The sequence below is a fragment of the Phaethon aethereus genome (assembly GCF_964289735.1).
Source record: "Phaethon aethereus genome assembly, chromosome: 26".
Lineage (NCBI taxonomy): Eukaryota > Metazoa > Chordata > Aves > Phaethontiformes > Phaethontidae > Phaethon > Phaethon aethereus.
This window is the reverse complement of record NC_138602.1, coordinates 5,988,576-6,009,060: the sequence shown is the minus strand read 5'-3', so window position 1 is coordinate 6,009,060 and position 20,485 is coordinate 5,988,576. Positions and strand designations below refer to the sequence as shown.

The 20,485-nt window shown below is 46.2% G+C and overlaps 2 protein-coding genes across 2 annotated transcripts; both read right to left on the bottom strand.

The window, feature by feature from the left end:
• Positions 1-1,637: 1,637 nt before the first annotated feature.
• On the bottom strand, positions 1,638-4,480 carry LOC309413640 (activated RNA polymerase II transcriptional coactivator p15-like; the record flags this gene model as incomplete). Its single annotated transcript, XM_082010829.1, has 4 exons — positions 1,638-1,795; positions 3,670-3,778; positions 4,023-4,139; positions 4,415-4,480. The coding sequence occupies 4 exons, from the start codon at positions 4,478-4,480 to the stop codon at positions 1,716-1,718; spliced, it is 372 nt and encodes a 123-aa protein (XP_081866955.1). The 3' UTR covers positions 1,638-1,715.
• A 5,789-nt stretch (positions 4,481-10,269) lies between these two features.
• Positions 10,270-20,378, bottom strand: NCLN (nicalin; the record flags this gene model as incomplete). Its single annotated transcript, XM_082010953.1, has 15 exons — positions 10,270-10,329; positions 12,325-12,403; positions 12,490-12,543; positions 13,181-13,344; positions 13,459-13,497; positions 13,593-13,680; positions 13,896-14,074; positions 14,507-14,646; positions 14,819-14,907; positions 15,340-15,443; positions 15,705-15,785; positions 16,018-16,112; positions 16,751-16,895; positions 17,096-17,286; positions 20,198-20,378. 15 exons carry the CDS (start codon positions 20,376-20,378, stop codon positions 10,270-10,272), a joined length of 1,689 nt encoding a protein of 562 aa, XP_081867079.1.
• Positions 20,379-20,485: the final 107 nt, after the last annotated feature.

Below are 20,485 nucleotides of genomic sequence, written 5' to 3'. Positions count from 1 at the left end.
CATGCACAGAGATGGTTGTTTCTGTCACAAGCTTTAATCTAGGTACCACAGGGCTGGGACAAAATAAAAGGACTGAGCACCCCTAGCAACTTGGGTTCATACCTACACCATCTGCTTCTCTTGCATCTCTGTGTTTTTTCTAAGTTCTTTATCTTCCCATTACCTTTAGTCTTTAAACAGTGTATTAAGACATTATTTTATAAATAATCCATGGGAATAAGTTTACAGCATGAGCAACCTGCCTTTGGGACACAGTCTAGTACCCTCATGATCTCTTACTTGAGAGAAAAATGTGACACTTGAATAGAGAATAACTGAACACAGGATTAGACAAGAATGCCTCAGTCATCAAGTCTACCCATCTCCACCCCTGCTCCAAGCAGCTATAGCACAGAGTCCTTCAAAATTTTTTTAAGAGACAGTTTTATGAAGAAAGATTTTTGAAGCTCCTGCTATCCCTAGTGAAAGGTTAAACCAGCAGTTACAAATTCAGCATTTAGGAAAGCCTAGTTTCAATTCACTGCTCCACCCCGTATCTTCCACACAACCCTGAGCTGTTACAGCTCCAGCACCTCTACAGAGCAAGGGCCTTAGTACCTCCTACTTCACCAAGGTGTTGCAAGTGTCAGATATATTTAAGAGCATGAAGCATTCAGATACTATGGAAACCAGGGCAAGAGAAAAACCAAAAATAGATGGAAGACGCAAGCTGTTGAAAAGTCTGGAAAAGTGGTTGTGTTGCTGCAGCTGATCCCAGAATGGGACCCATTTAGAGCTCAAGCATAAAATATCCTCTCTCCACTCGTTCTGTAGTTTGTCATTTTTCTCTGCCACAGGGAAAGGAGTATTCTTTTTCCTCCTTAGACCTTTAATTTCTCCTCTATTTAATAGCCCTCCTAATTACCAGTTCCTTTGAATCATTCACATTCTAGCTCGCTCTTCCCATGACCTGGCGTAGACCGCTGACTACTTCTGTATAACAGGATTATTGGGAACATATCATGACAATAAACACTAAAGACCATTCTCCTTCTGAAAGGGAAATCCAACAGCAACCTACAAAGAAGGATGCCCGAAACAAAGAATCGAGGTGCCAGTCTGTGAAGCACTATGCCTCTCCTTTTTATAATGAAAACACATTTACGGTGCGTATTCACCCTCTACAGACAAAACAGTTGCTAAAGTATAATAATTCCTTTCTTCACTAACAAAAACCCAAAAAACAACCAACCCAACCAAAAAACCACCAAACAACCCTCACCAATGCAGAAAGTACTTGAAATAGCCAGAATGACATGTGGAGGAAACACAGAGGATGCCAACGTGAGGTATACAAACCATCTTACTCAACAGTCAACCAAGTGGAAGACAGTAACAGATGTAGAGCAGTTAAAGCACTCCACAAGGTAGACTGAAGCCATCTACCCCTGGAAAGCCAGGTCAGGGTCACATCCCTCACCAGCACAGACCTGAAGTCTGCTTGAGACCAGAGGTGCTGAAGTCTCACTTCACAGCACTGGCTCTAGTTCCAGGTGCTCATTAGAAGATATCTCTTGAAAACAGAAGAGTCTCTGGTCTTTACAGCATGGCCATCACCTCAGTGAGGAAAGCCCAGCAAGGTGAGGGTAAGGCTTCAGATGAGAATCCTTGGCTTTACAGTTGTCAGTGCACTTAAGGGAAAGTAAGCAGGTTGAAGGTGTCCAAGATTCTTCACCTTATAATTTATTTACTGCACCATCGATCTCAGGAATTATATCCTTCAGCTGGTTCCACTGTTCTGCAGACAGGGCAATCCCTAGAAACAGCAGAAGGAGAGGTTTCAGAGGAAGCAAGGGGTAAGCATCAAGTAGCACACCAGAGTGGCTCCTTCAGACTAGCTAGAGAAGGGAAAGTTTGAATCGGAAGCAGAGACACAGACCAGAAACAGAAGCAGACTTCTAAGCATGGCAGTTGTGCCAGCACTTCAGCATCCATATCAAGAAGTACTCAATGCCATCTACCATATGAAAATATATGCCCAAATTGCCTTTCAAGAGTCCCACAGTCCCTTACAACTGATTTCCAAGTAACAATTCTTACCCACATGAGCTGGCAAGAAATTCTGAGAACCTTACTCCACATAGCAGTTAGGACACCATCCTTTCAACCACCCAAAGGAAATAATGACAGCTCTAGCTCTATTTAAAAAAAACTGATGCTAACAAGAAATCACTAATGTGACTTAAACACTAGAGAAGAACTGGCTTCTTTTTAGATCCAGCAGAGGCAAAGTCTTCATGTCCTGTCCCTCTCCCTTACAAAACAAACACGGTGATGGAATTGCTGTGTGGGTTCCAACCAGATGTTGTCAACTTGTTCCTTTTGGCTTTGTTAAGAATCACATTAAAGAACCAGAGCCCAAGCTTTATTAAATTCTCTAGATAAAGATCGGGGGCCAAGAACTCTTGAGAAAAACAGCAGAGGCAGTATTTAAATTAAATTCTTCATAAGCTCTGTTTTAACTGACAGATATTCTGTCTTACATTGTGGGTGTGCTTTTTCCAGCCTGAAAGGAGTCCACAACACTCCTTTCCCTCTCTGCCCTCAATGGCACAGAAAAGCTTGAGAGCTTTGCTTCCCATTTTCATTACAGGGTACACAGTTCCCTTTAAGTGAGTAATTTATACCTGTAACTTCTCTGAAGGAAATTAATTTCTGGAAGGAAAACCACGCTTAGTGATTATGAAGTAAACCAAGCTGAAACAAATTTGTCTGCCCTGACATAAAAATCTACAGCAAGGACCAAAAGGTTCCTCAAGAAACCCCACATTAACTGAATCTTTGCTGGGCACAACACACAGGACAGGTGAAAAGAGTCTAGGGCCTGTGAACTACAAAGCAAGCGGGTAAGTCACTGTCAAAGTTCCAAAGCGGAAGACCTAAGTTGAGTGTTGACTCATCAGTTGAAGAGGTCTGGAGAAAAATGTGTCTTCCCTTCCTCAGATGCCTTTACTACCATCACCTACTCAGGTGTGCCACTGTATCACATCATCAGATACCTTGTCAAAAGAATAAGGAACAGCTAACACAGCAGCATTGGAATGTCTTGGTAGGGATCCAGAAGGGTCTTAACCCTCCTGCCCCCATCTACATAGGGAAGGATGGATTTACTTCTGGGAGGCTCTCCCTGCCAAGCACAGCTCCACCATTACAGATTACAGGCATACACACAAAATGCCACCATTTTGCCCTAGGCATCATCAGTACCAAAACACAAGTTTGTCAGCTAGCAGTAAGACACAAGGCAGCAACATCAGAGCCAGTGCTTTCAGCCTACTCTCCTCCACCTTGCAGCTCTGCCCCTGCCAACCATCAGAGAAAGGACTGGTGACCAAAGATGGAACCAGAATCCTTCACAGCAGCTTCCTGCACAGCTTCTCAGAGGTCCTGCCAAGCTCCAGATCTCACAAGAGGCTCACAATCACTCATTCTTTGTGCTTTTCTTCAGTTGTTGCCACCCCGACTGAAAAAGTGCAAAACCCTCCCGTGTGGTTTGCTCAGCTCCCCAGTGTGGCACGCACTGGTGGGCCTACCACCCAGGGAGACCGGCTGAGCCGGAGCTGGAGAGCCAGAGGCCGGGGCGGGGCGGCCGGGGCGGCCCCGTCTGCCACCTAGCGAACGCGGTTGTACCTTTCCTCCCCGGTTTCGTGCCGCCCTCCTTGTCAACGTAGAACTCCCTGATGTCCACGAGGGCCTTCCCCTTGAAGCAGGACACTCTGACATAACGCATCTTCCCAATCTGCGGCGACACAGAGCCGGCGTTAAACTCACCCTTGCAACAAGCTGCTCCTAAGTCCATAGGGCCTGTTGGGTCACTCAACATGCCAGAGGACTAGTGAAGGAACAGCAGGCACCCCAGGCAGTCAGCTCAGCTACATAAATGCTCTGCTACAAGTAGAGCAGAGACCTGCATGAAGAGAAGGAGCAAGATATGCTCCTAGAGCAGATCCCTGCCCTCCATACCTGGAACATGCCCTCCATACCTGGAATATGCCCTCCTCTTCACTGCCTTGTCCTGGAGGTTTTTCTGTCACCTTTGAAGGTTTGGCCTCTGTTTTCAGCCTTTTCTCTGACTTAGAAGACGTTTCTTTCTTTCTTTTCTAGAAAGAAAAATCACCAGTTTAAACAGCCTGGTCCGAGGAGCCACAGCCCTTCTCCTGGGCCGTACCTGAGCCTCCACAGCACACCAATTTCACAGTCCGCAAACAAGGCACACATGCTACTGGGTGCACTGCGACTACCAGGCGCCTCTGCTGCCAGTGCAGGGGAGAAGGGGCACCGCGGGGCCCCTGCCCTGCCTGCCGCGCGGTGCGGGCAGGAAAGGTGTGTCACCTGCCCTCAGGACCGAGGCACGGCCAGGAAGGGCTGCTGGCGGCTCTCCCTCCTCCTCCGGGCCGCTCTCCGAGCTGCTCGTCCCCGCTAGCTCCTTGGCCTTTGGCATCCTACGGGTAAAGCAGCGCATTACCGCCAGTCATCCCAGAAGCGGACGGGGAACACTAGAGCCGCCGGGCCCGTGCGAGGGGAAGAGGCGAGGCGGGACGGGGCGGGGCGGGGCTGGGCCCTACCCGGCCCGGCGCGGCGCTGCTCGTACCTGACGGGGCGCGGCGCACGCAGCAAGCAGCCGGCCCGCGGCCTTCTCGAAGAGCCAAGCCCCGCCCCCCCGCCAATCCCGCGGCTCCCTGCTCTTCCCCCAGTGTCCGCGCCCCCACCATCCGGCCAATCGCTGCGGACTTGCCCGCGTGCCCCGCCTCGTCCGCCAGGGCCGGGCCGGACCGCGCCGAGGGCGGACGCTGCCGGCGGCCCGGCCGCGCCATCCGCCGTGCGGCAGCGCCGGCTGCCTCGGTTTGGGCTTACGAGAGCGCCGTTCTCTCTGTTCCCCGGCGCCTGAACCGGGCAGGGGGCCTGGAAGCCCGCGCGGCGCCGGAGGGCAGGCAACCGCCGCCGGGCTGAGACACAGCGAGCAGGCGCCGGCCCGGCACGCCTGTGGCCCTGCTGCCGGCGGGCAGCGCAAGCGTCTTCCAGTCGCCTCGGAACCAGCCCAGCAGCGGGCTGCGCTCCCCCATCCTGTCCCACATCACTGTCACGGAACACCGGGGACACAGCAGAGAAAGGCATTGCCGGGATTTGGCAGATTCACCCAGTGGCTTCAGGGCTCCAGCAGCAAAAGGCCTGGCCTCCTTCAGACACACCCCAGGAGGGGATAAACATCCCGGCTGGGCTTTACGCCTGACTTTGTACATCCTTACAACACATGGGGGAAGGCGGGGCAGCAGGTGCTTGAAAGAAAGGTCTTACCACGCTGAACCCCTTAGCTACTCAGCCATTATGAGGCAGCAGAATGAAAGTACAACCTCTGTCTTTCCCCTTCTGGTGTGTTTAGGTCAGTTTCCCACTCTACGACTACTACTGCTGTGGTTTGTCAGCCTTGGACTGACTCATGCTCAGGGAACAGACCTCTGGAAGTGTTTGTAATTTGAATAAATAGTTTATAAGTATTCAAAGAGTCATTTGGTAATGACAGAGGCACAACAATCTACCACTAGCATACACTGTGTCCCCTTCTCAGGTAGCCAGTTTTTCACAATATTAAAGCTGCTTGCAGAGAAACTTTAATTGCTTCAAATCAGCATGAACCCTTCAAATAAATGGGAATTTGCTCACCTCAAGGTGCTGGAATCTTGCTCAGGTTCTATAAATGTTTTCTATCATACTATTTTACTTTTGACTGCACAGAAGGGATGATGTAAGCCCTTAAACACATGCATTTTCTCCCATTTTGCAGGGGGTCTATTCCTTCAAATAATGCAAGGAGACTCCATTTTTTTGAGCTGCCAGCAGCAAATAGTTCTCCAGGAAATCTCTTCATCAAACCTACTCACTCAGTTTATTTTTCCAACGGAAAAAGGGACAAACAAATAAGGAAATTAAAAATGTTAAAATACTTAAATATTATTACATTTATAGTCAGAAAAAATAGGTAAACCAACTGCACTGAATTTTCTATTAGCTTTTAAATATTCACCTCAATATACATTTGTTCTTTAGGACACACAAGAGATAAATAATTGAGTTAACATTGCTAGATAAATCAACTCTTTTTCCTGAGCTGCAAATATTCCAGATTATAACCTTGAAGTTGCTATCCAATAACTACAAATGGAAACTAAACAGATCAAAGTGAGCAAGCAGGAGCCCACACTTGAGTACCCAGAGGCCAAATTTACTGACACATATAGTAGCACTCCCATCATTTCAGATCAGTAAGTCAAGACTGAATGGCTCTTAAATGTAAAACCCAGCTTGGCCACAAGGCGCAGGAGAAGCTCCGTATTTTGGCTTGTGTTATGAACAACATGAGAGCACATGATTTAAAACAAACCACCCCAAAACCAAGCCCCACAACAATTTTGGGGTACCTGGGGTTTTAACCATGTAAATAGATTGTGGTGACTCCCCCAGCCACAGATAGTGGGGTACCTAGTTCCATTTTGGCTTCAGGGCCTGTCCTCTTAAGCACTGAGGATGGAGTGCATATTGCACAGTACTACTTATTTCCTAACAATGAACCTCTTATTTGGGACATCAACTGCAATAGTCCAAACTACTCACATACAATCCCCATTAGTGCCCGCGTGGGTGGGAGTGGACAGAAGAAATCAAGAGCTTCAGTGCTTAAATCCATTGGAAAACCAGATTTCTGTGAGCTGCAGACTTTGACAGCACCCGGACAACAGGTAAATTCAGACAGACAGCAAAGAAATTTGTTTTATGGCTAGAAGCATCAACTGCTATCCATTTGTGTATGTGTGGACATATGCTTTCCATGCTTCTCCCTTCCAGGCCAGGAAAACTCCTGAAAAAAATGACAGGTAAAAACAGGGGCAACAAGAATCAGCTACACAGAGCAATTCTGCAATGTTTTGAAACACTGAAGAAAAAATTGGAGAACTTTTATTTTACCAGAACAGCTGTTGGATTTCTGCCTTTGCATGTCGTGTTGGTGACAGAATTGACCAGGTATGCTGCAGTATGGATCAGCACCATTTTTCTTGTTTTTTCAAAGCCTAGCAGAATAGCAGGGTCTATTTACAAGCTTCTCTGTCAGCTTCCCAAGGGAAACAGCAATGTGGGAGCTAAGTTCAGTCCCAGGATGGGCACTCTGTTCCAGCTATGAGAAAGTTGGAATTTGACTATCTCAGATTTGAGTATATAATGTTCAAGTGCACATGCACTTTGAACAAAAGCATAAACCCTTATCTGTAGTAAGAACTACTTTCTATGGCAGCCAGCTAGAGATACACAAAACGCATCTGATCAGCTTATAGGACAAATTACCCTTGCGTGGGAGAGCGATGTACTGTCCCAACTGCCCTTCAGGTTTATGAACTCTCCTCATTTACCTCTATCCACCTTTCTTTTAGATAGCTGCCACTGGCCTCTGGCACTGCATCAGGAGTGTTAGCAGTTTATTGGTGAGACCGCAAGGAGTTAAAGTGTTTGCTTTAATGCTACAACCTTGACAGACACATAGCTGCAACCACATCAGGTTGCCTCGGTGGAAGTTTTTGACTCTTAAGTTTAAGCTTCTGATCTGGAAGACCAAAGGTTGACAGTCTCCACTGCAAGGAAGAATGCTCAGGGCCTGTTCTGTTCTCTCTTGCCCACTACTTGCAAGTTTTATGTGCATCAAATCAAGGTGCATCAGGATTGCTAATAATTTTGGGGTTTTTTTCTATTTTTCTCAGTGTAACAGAGTTTCATTAAGCCTGGTTAAGTAATCTGCTGGACTGGAGGGAATACCCCCAAGTGTAACATAGTAGAAATGTACAATGCAGCTGGAGGCCTCTGAAACTACTTCCAGATATTCAGAACCTACAAAGAAGTTCTTCAGATAGCCACTATACTGTGCATGTTCTGAACCAACACAGTCCTTCCCACAGCATGCACCTTCCCATAGCACAACACATGTAGTTTCTAAGGACAGAGCATAAAAGTCAGTGGAAAACAATCAAGGCTCATCTTCCAGCCCCTCCAGCAATTTCTGAAGTCATTATAAATTAATTTGGCAGAGGAGTGTCACAAACACTTCATGCATGCAGAAAGATGTATTTCAAATAAGCACTCAAAAGATCAGAAAAAGGCAAGATTCCCTGTAGGGCTGGTATTTCAGGAGTGCTTGGTACCATGCCACCTGCTGATATTACAGTGAGCCACTGACGTCAGCATGCTCTCCTGGAAAAGGAAAGACCCTTTAAAGAACAAGTTGCTACTCATTTAACATAGCAGAAAGCACACATCATGAGGTAAGTGTACTCCAAGGAGGAGACTACAGCGAAACAAAGACAGATGGAAATCAGTGCTTTGGTCCCTATCCAAAGGACAAGGACTGTGACTGGCCACAACAACTCCTTTTCTAACAAGTGCGCACATAGCAGCTGTGGTGCAGACAAGGATACACAGCTTGAATTTTCCTTGCATACAAAAAAGGTTACACCTTCATTCAAACCCACAAGAGCTTTTCAGCCTCTGTAAAAGATGCTATTTTAAATAGAAGTAGTAATTTAAAATAAAAAATGTGGTCACCATGGCCTGTGAAGAGACCTCATGTGCATAGAACAAACTACAGAAAGGACTCATTACTGAGTGGAAGGACAGTGGTATTCAATCAGGACATCTTCTAGAACTACAAGTAGCCTAGAACTTGTACTATCTTGACATGTTTTCCAGAAGAACTTGGGGGGAAAACAAAGTGCAACACTGCCCAGAACAGGCATTCAGTTCTCACCAGAAAGTGGTGAGAAGTACCCTTCTTACCTTGGATGGTGGAATTCAGGAAACAGTTAAACTTAAGATGATGATAATGCTTGAGCAACTGGTTACCTGGCCCTCCTGATCTTTGCATAGTACTGGCAACTATTTTGGGCAACTACATAGCTCTCTCCATCCAGAAGCATCAGCAAACTAAAAATAACACTCGCTCAAGAATAAAAGTAACAGACAGCATGTGTTCCAAGATACACTCTCTTAGGTACAGTTCTAGAAACAGCCATGTTTAAAATGACATTCATAAAAATTAATTTTTTGTTTTGTTTTTTTTAATGGCTAAGTGACCTCCCTTCATACATTCTGGGGGCAGCGCATGAAAGGACAGCAACAAGTACTTTGGGGACTTGCTCACATGTGCAGGCCAGGAACAGTGTTTCCAGAAATGACAGAGCTGAAAAATGTCAAATGAGACCCTGAGATGCAGGTGAACATGGGAAAACATGCCAAAATCCAGAACCCATCTGGATTTGAAAACTGAGGAACGCAGACTGAAGGGATTACAGACCAGAGCACAGCAGGAGCTGGGCTGCTCTTGCTATTAATATAACCAGCTCATTTAAGTACATGGAACAGCACAGAACATGATCCTGCAACAGCTGGGACTGTAGAACACTCCTTAAAACCAAGCAAGAGTTTAGCACAGAGTGGTGGCAGCTGCAAACTGTTCGAGGACAATAAACTTCAAGAGGAATCAAGTACACAGCAAAATGCATCCTCCAATAAAGACAGAAGAGAACCCGTCCTGGTAAGAACCCTAATGCAAGGAACACGTTTTAACAATCTTTCCTCATTCTGTCAGTAACAGTCAAGATTGTTTACACTGCACCTCCTAAAGGGGAATAAATTATTGCACAGTCTAAACAAAACGTAAGAAGATGCTTGCTGCAGACACAGCTTGCTCAACACACCTTCCTAAAGCTAGGTAGTGAACTTAAGGAAGAGATGCCATAAGAAAACATGCTAATAGTATGTTAATTTGCCTGCTTCAAGTCCTTGTTTGATGGGCAGAGACAACAGGTCGCTCTACTCTGTAGTTTCAGCTTCCAAATTGGCTGTATGGCACATGTGTCCATGAAGGTGCTGGACTTGGTTTTACGCTCATAGAAGCTGCTCAGAATCAGCCGTTCAGTGTTTAAACAACTTGCAGAAACTACTGAAGTCTCTGAGCCTCTCCCTCGCCAAAAAGCAAAGGAAAACATACATGGTGCAAGTCAGGGAAAGAAGGTGAAGAAAAGCACTTGAAAGATGCACAAGAGTTGAAATTTTCTTTCTGTCTTCCTCCTCCCAGTAGAGTAGCAAAGAGGAGGCAGAGGAAGAGAAACAGCAGAATTCAATGGAAGGCAGAAGGTTCCTGATGGGCTCACCGATGGCTCAGTGCTGCTGTACAGGTGATGACTTGTTGCTTCACTGCTGCTTGGTTTTAAGGGATAATCTCTGTATCATCTTGTAAAGGAGACCAAAGTGCTGGAAACAGAAGGAAAATAAGTAACCATGAGTCCTTATAAATTCTAATAAAATAACTGTGTTCTACACTGAAAGAAAATCTAGAAGGCTTAAAAGAATACTAATGTGCAAATGCAATACTTTGTTTGGATCATCTACTAGCACTCTCATCCTGAAGACAAAGCAGGACTTGGTGAATTACGAGGAATGATTACAATGAAGCCAGTTACTTAAAGTTGTACAAAAAGTGCCAGCTTACAGAAGTGTTTGTGCAGGCCTGTATCACCCCCATTGTAAAGATGCAAACCCTTAAAGATTTTAGATTTTTTGATGCAATTCTGTTCCTTCTGAACTGGAGGAGAAAGATTCAAATTTCAACACATGCATGATACTGGTCACTACAGAAACACTGCTGCTAGCAGTTTCAGGAATGTCAGAATGAACCAGGCAAACACAGAGATTCACAGTAGTTCATAATCCTTTAACTGGATCTTCTCTTTCACCATTTCACCAGCAACTTAGAAATTCACTTAATTCCTCTTTTGATTCTGCTTTGATTAATTGCATTTTGATTTGATAACAGTTACTTCAGATATTTGACAGATATAATAAGATCCAGGCTTCAAGTAATAACAAACATAATGAAGATAGCTGACAGAAATCAAAGTGTATGTTTCCCCTCCTGTTTATGCTGTTACATTGGATGTTTAAATGCTTGTTGTTTCCCCAGACAAACACTAAACACAAATAACACCAAGAGATCAAAATTTAGATTGACCTAAAGCACTTCGCTTTCATTCATTTTCTTCAGACAACCCAGCCAGGATCAGAAGGTGTCGTGGTTTAGCCTCAGCCAGCAATTAAGTACCACACAGCCACTTTCTCAATCCCCTCACCATCCCCCGCAGTGGGATGGGGGAAAGAATCAGGAAAAACTCGTGGGTTGAGATGAAAACAGTTTAATAGGACAGCAAGAGAGGAGGAAACAACAATTACAGCAATAATAATAATGATAATAATAATACTGACAAAGGAATGTACAAGAACAAGTGATGCCCTATGCAGCAATTGCTCACCACCCAGTGATCAATAGCCTGTCTCCAAGCAGCGATTCCCACCCTACAGCTAACTCCAGTTTATGTACTGGGCGTGTGGCCAGTCTGGGTGAACTGTTCCAGCTGTGCCACCTCCCAGTTTCTTGTGCGCCTCCTCACTGGCAGACCATGAGAATCTGAAAAGTCCTTGACTGAGCATAAGCACTACAACTACTTAACCACAACTAAAACTTCAGTGTGTTATCAACATTATTCTCATACCAACTCCAAAGCACAGCACTGTACCGGCTATCAGGAAGAAAAAACAACTCCATCCCAGCTGAAACCAAGGACAGAAGCCTAGCTCACAGTGACTCTCTTAACACTTAAACAAAACCAGTAAATTTAAACTGGCTGGCCAAGGCGTGAAGTATCACATTTCCAGGAGTATGGACACAGGATGTATTTATGGTTTCATTGGGGGGGGAGGGCGACCACACTCAAAAAACCCCACCACACAAAAAAAACCACCACACAAAACCACCCCAAAAAACCAAAACCAACCCAAAACCCTGAAGATGCATTTCTAAACTGCATCCCAAGTTCAGATACTCAAAGGATCTCCTAACACTCCTACCTTACTACAAGCTGCAAACCTTTAACATTACAGCAGATTTTAGCTACCTTGAGAAGTTTCAGTCTGAAGCTGTCACATAGCCAAAATAGCTTAACAAGTGAGTTATGCATGCCCTTGACCAAGAGAAGGAGCTCTGTAAAATAGTTTTGCACTAGAACGGCAAGAGATTGGCTTCAGCACAGCCAACTGATATACTCAAAGACATACATATCAAAAAGATTACTACTTTTAGAGTGGCATGGCATTATTGTTCCAGCTTTGGTGCTGGGACTCTGTGAGCATCAGTTACTGTAGCTAACGTGATTTACTGAGGAAAATAATACATCCGCCTTCTGCTTCTCTTACCTGCACTGCAACATAGGCAACACCGAGGTACGCTGCAATACAGACAGCCAGAAGCAGGTCAAAGATCGCTGGCTTGACCCTGCAATAGAGAACACATGAAATTGCTACAGCAGGTACTGCCACAGAGAGAGACAATAGCCCAACATACCCAAGGGAATTCCGTACCTGTATGCATTCATCACCTGTTTCAGCTGGTCATAGAAAACAAACTCGGGGTCCCTGTGAAAAGAAGAAATTCTTCAGGTTGTATGATACTTCTTGACATTGCAGTAAGGATAGCCCAGACCTCTGTTCCCAAGGAGTTCATCCAACCAGAGACAGGTAAGCATGACCACCTTGCATACCAGTTTTGAACTGACCTGAGTTGTCAAGTGTTTCTTTTCCTAAAATCAAAAGCCTAATAATACAATTCAGAACACATGCTGTTCAGCTGGCGCAGAAGAGGCACATGGAAGATGCCTCACTGGATTCATTAAACTGCTTCAACCCAAGCAGGTTAGACAGGATGGAAGCTGCCTTTTTGCAATTAAAGAAATCTTTTTAGGGGACCGTAGTCTTTTCCTGCATTCAGACAGAAGCAGCACCAAGAGTGGGAAGGGTGGAACCAAAACAGTGAAAAAACAAGCTCTTCAGACAGAGGGAGCTGCTGGGACTTCTTACTGTGCTGTGTGGAATGGTGAAGAGCTTTATCTGGGAGAACAGAGAGCATGAACCAAAACTGGCAGGAAAGCAGAAAAGAGCAATCACTTCCAGCTACATGCCAAGAAGCCAGAAAAGCTGCAGCTCAGAGACAAAATTAATTGGAAGGGTAAGCCAGTTTGCATGCCCAGTCTGGCTCTGTCATCTCTTTTCTTACCGTTTGTCTGCCTTTACATGATGCTGTTTGACATCCTTCAGGTAGCGACCCATATAATATTCTAAGGTGTTGAGGAAGGTGCTGTCTTTATGAATCAGCTGGGCAGCCCTGGGCTGACTGCTCAGCCAGTCCATTACTGATTCTATTTGCTCCTGCTGGATCTGCTGCAGAAAAATACCACCAAGAGGGAGTCAACCACACATATGCTGAGACCAGACCCCTCTCCCAGACTCTTGCCTCCTTTCTCCCACAGATTACAAAAATGCACTTGTGCTCACCATCTGATCCGTGAAGATCTGTAGATCTGCAGGTGCCCCCTTGCAAGGGAAAAAAAAACCCAGGCTGTTGGTGAGAGCAACCTTGGCCTGGGCAGGACAAGTCTGGCTAGCACCACATGACAGGCAACCCTTACCTTGTCTGTTAGGTTGTAGATGACCCTTGTCAAAGCCTCAGCAATGATCCTAGTATTCCTGGTTAGTGCCTTAGTGTCTATTCGTGCCCTAAAGCAAAAGAGGGGATTATGGACTTGTCAACAGGATCAGCTTCCTATAGCAACCACCCTTTTTCACTGCATCAGGCATAAGACTGAATCCAGAGCCCAACTCCTAGTGTTTTTTCACCTATCCTCTGATCATCAGAAGAGCACAAGCAGTCACGAGGCCAGTTTGTATTTACAGACTGGAATTCAACAGCAGCCATCCCTAAGGCCTCTAACCTCCTATCCATGATGCTGTTGCGCAGGCTGTCTCGGTGGCTCTCCAGATGGGAGATGGTGAATGCTGGCAAGCGTCGGATTGCAAAACGCTCATGCTCCCATGCCAGCATGTCCTCAGCCAAGTTTATCTTCTTGTGTACCATGGAAAACTTCACCTCTGGGAACTGGCTGGCAACAACCTGAGGGAAAGGACAAGCTATCCAGGGTGTCATGTCACTGCATAGCCCCATCTTGCGCTGCCCGTCCACCTAGACCCAGTTTTTCTGTGTTCCAGAAGACAAATACACTTCCACCTGTAAGGTGCAGTTACTGCCATTAAAAAGCTATTTTCGCATCAAAAAAGCTGTTTTAATGTGACTACAGAAATCAACTGGGTAGCTTTTGCTAGCAACAAGCCACACGTAAGTGCAGTAGAAAATGCAGCAGATCTAGCCTGCTTCATTTGGGACTGTGGCATGAGGATTTGTCTGCACTTAAATTCAAGTGACCATAAACAATACATGAAGCACACCCTTTCTTCACATCTTACTCCCTTCATTCCTCTCTTGGAGAGCTGCAGCTCCCCACAGTAAGTCATAAGTTCCCATCTACCTAAAATGGTTTTTCATTACCATCTCCAGTTCTCTCAGAAACGCATGTTGCAAGGTTCCCTCCTTGGGAGGCTTTGAGACATGGAGATGAAGGCTATTGCCTCGTCCTAGAGTATCAAGGCAGAGAACAAATGCTACGTTGTCCTGCAGCAGGCTGGAATCTGGAACAGAAAAATCCAAACTTTTATTACTATGTTTTATGCTGGGATTTCCATTCCAAAAAAGCAAGGCCCACACAAGGAGGTTCTCACAGGAGGGCCGACATACTCGACAACATAATTGTACTAAAAGGTCTTGCCACAGAACATGCTGGAATGCCAGCCCCTAACTCACCAGTGTGGTCCAAATTGTCTTCCAGCCACCGCTTGGTTCCTTGATAATTAAACTTGCCACCTCCAGATGCAAAGAACAGCAAGTTATACCTGCCCATCAAAGACGACAGAAAAGTGTTAGCACACTGTACTCCATGGCTACCGAACACCTTTACGCAGCCTTGGAGATGTGGTGAAATCACAACAGCTAGCACCTGACATTCAAGGCAAGCTGTCCATTAACAAACACTTCCTACATGCCACATACTAAGGTAACGGCAGGACACTGGGAGTTCCCCGTGCTTGAGGATGGAAATCTGCTTCCCACATCATTCCCTTCACTTGTGCCCAAGCTTGAGCAGAGCTACAGAAAAGAAACCAAAGGAAGGAGCATGGCCATTAACAGCAGCTGTACTCAGAGGGAAGCAAAACAGAGAAAAGGAAGTAAAAGACTGCTTGTAAAACTCTACAGGACCGGAGCAAAAGCCCTTCTTATCTGACCTCAGCTACACACATTCAACCAAGAATATGGTAGTGTCTTACCCAGCATGGGTACGTCTGTAGGTATAGAGCCGGGAAAACAGCCTGGCTAGTTCCAGTAGCACTGAAATACCACTGCCATTGGAGTCAGCACCATGTGACAGCCACTGCAGAATGAAGTGGGACAGAGACAAGGTGACAACCCTACATTTATTCTCATGTACCAGAACAGCCTTCAAGATAGCACACAACCATGCTCCACTTATAACTGCCCCATATCTTTAAGGCCAAGAAAAAAAAGCTACTAGGAAGAAAATTAACTCTATCCCAGCTGAAACCAGGACACATAGGGGCAGAGGCCACCTGAGAAAAAACAGACAGGAACACAGAGGCAGGAATGGAGAGCTGCAGAAAGAAAGAATACTCACTGGAGCCACTCCAAAAGAATCGTAGTGGGCAACTATCACAACAGTGGGCAGGTCTTCTCCACCCAGCCCCGTAAGCCTTCCCTGCAGAGGAAAGAGACGAGTGTCACTCAGCATCGCCCTCTGTGCACCTGTACAAAGACAATCTGACTTCTACATGCCTGCTGAGTTGGCAGTGGCCTCAGTTCTCAGGAGTTCAGATACTTACCTGGGTGAGACTCCCCTGACTTCCCCTATCAGTCCAAATGTCTGATGAAGACCAAATAAGAGAAGGCATCCCATCAATGTTGCCAGTCTGAATCAGTATACAACTCACCTCCACGCTTGGTATGAGCCAGTCATTGATAGCTTTGCTTTGAGCCCCGCTGGTCACCATCTGGAAGCCATTGGCAGTTGCTGTGTGCAGCAGAACTAGAACAACAACAAAAGTAGTACACCTGGGAAAATTTCATCCCTTGCTTTTTCCCTTGCTAATTCAGCTCTGGAGAAACCAGCTTTTAACCATTTAAGCCCTCTCACTTGTTGCTTGTGTTTCTGCATTGACACAGAATCCTGGTGACCATGCATTTTCATTGTGTCCTGAAATCCTAATATTTTGAGCTGGCTAAAACAAAAACTTTTCTCCAGCAGTCCTAAAGTTAATCAGGAGCAGCAAATCAGTAAGACAGTAAAGTTATTTACAGTGGAATACATGGAAGCACTGAACTGACTTGTGGTCAGGCAAAAAGCTTCAGCTTCTACCAACACACTGTAGTCACTTAACATCTTCGATGTTGTTTTTAACTTGAGTTTTGCTTTCTATCTTACTTGCAACAGTGTGAAGCTGAGAACTCACTCCATGCAACTGTATTTCCAAATACAATCAAGTAGTACTCTCTCTTATACTGTGGTTTTTTCCCATTAAATCTCAAAGCACTTTAACAAAGACGAAATAAACACAAAGGCAACAGAACACTGGTTCATGGTGCGTATGACACAGCAGACTGCTCCCAGAGATGCGATCGGGACTGTCTTCCTCTAAACCTTTCCCACCCCTTGTCAGAACTCACCTTCTGCAGCCGAGGCAGAACCCTGTGATGCAGAAGCAGCCCGTGTTTGTTCATAGATAGACAGCAGCTCTTCGTCTTCCACTGCAAAGTAGACTGGCACAATGGTTTCCATAGCAAGCATTTCCGGCTCTATCTCCATGAATTGCTGAAGATGTAAGTGAGACACAAACTTAGCATCTGCTAAACATGCAAGAGGGCAGAAAAAAATTAACCACCAAAGCAGACAGAGAAAACTAAGTTTTAAAATTAGAATATGATTTGTTGTGCATTACAACAGCAACCCAAGCCTCCAACCCTCTCAAATACATCTCCCAACAGAAGAGAAGGGGAACCTTTTTTTTTTACCCTTACAACATCCTGTGGGACAGAAGAGATAGATCGTGGCAAGATGATCACCACAGCACCAGCTGACTGGCGGAGAGCCTTCTGGTACTGCTCATACGAGAAATCCACGAGCCGCATCATGACACAGCGGCGGCTCAAGACATCCGCTTCTACAGTGCGGGCTTCTGTGTTAAGCACTGCACTCCTGGTGCCTGTGAGGAGAGAACAGCAAGAGGTTTTGTACGTGGTTTCATCACATTCCCTTTGCTTGAGCCTAGTTCCTTCTGAGCAGTCTTGGTGACAGTCTGATGAACTTCAGAGCAGCGAGGACCTGAAGAAAGCTAAGTTCATCTCCTCCTCCTTATCCAAGAAGGAACAGAGATCTGTGTTTTTCCCTTGCATCCATCAGAGCAACATCTGTGCAGCCATGTCCTGGCAGGCTCCCCTTACTCCAGCACTATGCAGCCTCACTCACCTTCCAGTCTTTCTCTGCACCACAACCCCACAGGCTACCTGTTTGCTCGCCTGCACCCAATACCTGCAGACAGCAATACATGTCGAGAAAGCCTGGACTCTTGCTATGCAGCCTACTGCATCCTCCAGCTGTAGGATCATGTCTGCAAGCAGAGGATGCAAGCTGTGCAGAACCACTTTAAAGGACACAAGGCTACCCCATGTTCACCCAAAGGGCTGTTCTAGCTCACCCACTGGGATGTGTCCATGGCTGAGAAAATTACAAATGAGCAGGCTGCTTCTAACTGCTCACTCTCTCCTCCTTTCAGTTTCAGCATATCAAACCCCACACATGAAAATGCAATCCTTTGGGAGAATAGCAGTCTGGAGGCTTGCCAGCAGCTTCAACATTTTCCAAGAGAGGACCGCAAGGACATCTTGTATAGAGACGTTCAAATCCACTTTAGAATTTGTAATGCTCCAAATCCAATTTCTTCTTCTATAATCTGGCACCTACATCGAAGGCGTCATCACACTGGGTCCCCAAGCAGCCAGGGAAGGAGCAAGGTGCTCCAGAAGGCATCTCAGCCTATGCCAGACAGAAGTATTGCTAAAGGTTAGATTTAAACCTGCCTTAACTTCACTCTAACATTAGTTTGGTCTCATCAAAGGTCAAATCACCTAAATAAGAAAAACCTGTACTTCCACTGCATAGTATCAGTGAGGGACAGAAACAGAGTTAATGCACAATCTAAATTCTCCACATAGAGCTCCTACACTGTGTAACAAACAGATATTAACAGCAGCCCTACCCCCTGATCAAAGAAAAACAATCCATAATGAGGATAACCATTCCCAAAACAATGATGTGTAAACCTATCAAAGCATGGATCCAGAGTTCTGCTCCCAGCACAACCCTCTGACATTTAAGCAGAGCAGACCCAACAGTATTTTCTGAGAGCAGAGCAAGACAAGTTGATTTTCTGCAGTTTCTCTACAGAGAACTCTTTAATCATCATTCATTTACAGTCTAAACAACTCTATTCTAAGAGTATTAGAGGAAGTCCAAGTTTGCTCTCCAATTGCTCTATGACTGATGTTGACAAAGAACTCTTCTCCCCCTTGCTAAAAAAGGCTCAGCAGCAATCTCTAGTTGATCTTTTTGGAAAAGAGTAGGAGAATCTGGAACAACAAATAGCTTTTATCCTGAAAGACTTCTGGCCTCAGAACACAAGTGGAACAGCAACATCAGCTACCCAAAGCGGCTGGAAAGGAACAAAGGAAATACACAATCCACCGAGCTCAAAGGCTCCAGAAAATGAAGCAGCATAAAAAGTTAATTGCAAGCATCTTAAAAAACAATGTGTGGCTTTTCGAGAGTTCAGAAAATATTCCAAAATATGTTGTGAGCACTTGGCTAGAGAGAACATTCAGGCAAACAAAGTCAAAGCCAGCTGAAACACATACCTCCTGCCCCCACTAAGCCTGCCAACAAAGATTTACCATCACATGAGGAAAGAGATAGCTTAATACCTCCATGAGACAGCCTACCTTGGATCTAGTGAGGTTCTCAACAACAAGATGAGATGTTCTCAAGATGTAGACACATTTTGAGAAACAAATTTCCAGAAGAATCCAGAAATAATTTCAGATATTTGGAAGCCAGCAGTAGCATCTGTAATGTTTCCAAAGACTGCAGGCATAGCTGGCATTTCATAACTTGTAACGATGTTTGATCTTATGAAGATCTGAAAGATCTAGAGACCAAGTCTCGTGGACAGTACTGAATAAATGGGGACTATAATGCCAGACTGTTAGCAGAAGTCTGAAACTTTGGCCACAAAACAGACAGCAGGAAGAGTCACTCACAGACAGAACACATGCCCTGTTCTGGAATAAAATGTCTATGGAAGACTCAGAAACAACACTTGATACTAGATTAGTGAGTACCAGGGGGCAGAGGCTAAGGGTTACACCACCTCAATGATTTGCAGAACAGGTTGTATTTCTGACTCAAAGAAAGGTGTTGCACAATCAGCAGCCTGGAAGCAACAGAACAGAGGAACTGGAGGTCAATTGTAACATAAAGGAAAAACTGTAAAAGAAAGGGCTCTTAAATGAGGAGACACTGGAGCAACAGACACTGCTAATTGCAACTAAAGAAGAGGCTGAAGAGCAAATAAGAATGAACCTGTCAATAGAGGAGTCAAGGCAAGAGAACATAACTGAGTTCACGACAAATTTCCCCAGTATGCAAGAGGGCTGCAGCTGGACCACTTGAAACAGAGGCCCACAGACAGAAGCGTGCAAGGATACAGCAGGGTCCTTGGACACCTCTAGGTGACCATGCGGGAGCTCTTGACATCCTCTCACTCTTTCTGAGACTGGGCAGTAAAACTCAGCCAGACAGGGCCCACCTACGGCCTCCCCTGGGTCTGGGCCCGGGTCCGGCTGCAGCCTCCCAGAGCCCTCCGAGCTCTCCTGCAGCATGCCCTGGGCTGGGTTCGCCCTCCCCGGACCGCCTGCAGCTTCGTGGCCTACCCTGGGGCTCTTACCAGGGCCCCATCGGCCCTGAAGGGGGCCGCTGCCGGGATTCGCCCTCCCGGAGGCCCAAGGCCTGACGCAGGCCGGTGGCCGAACCGCGCCCGGCCGGCCCGTGCCGTCTCTCACCGTAGGGCTGCCCACCCAGCTCGTACTGCTGCATGCGGTAGACCGTGAACTCGTGGGCGGCCTCGGCGGCGGGAGGAGGGCCCAGGAGCAGGAGCACGGCGGGCACGAAGAGCAGAAAGCTGAGCGGCAAGCATGAGGCCTTCAGCACCGACTCCAACACCTCACCGGCCTCCTCCAGCATCGCCGCAGTCCCGACCCTGCCGCTGCGGCCTGCTTCGCCGGCACGCACGACGCGGTACGCACCGCCCGTGTGCTGCCGGGAGCTGTAGTTCAGGCGCCGCCGCAAGG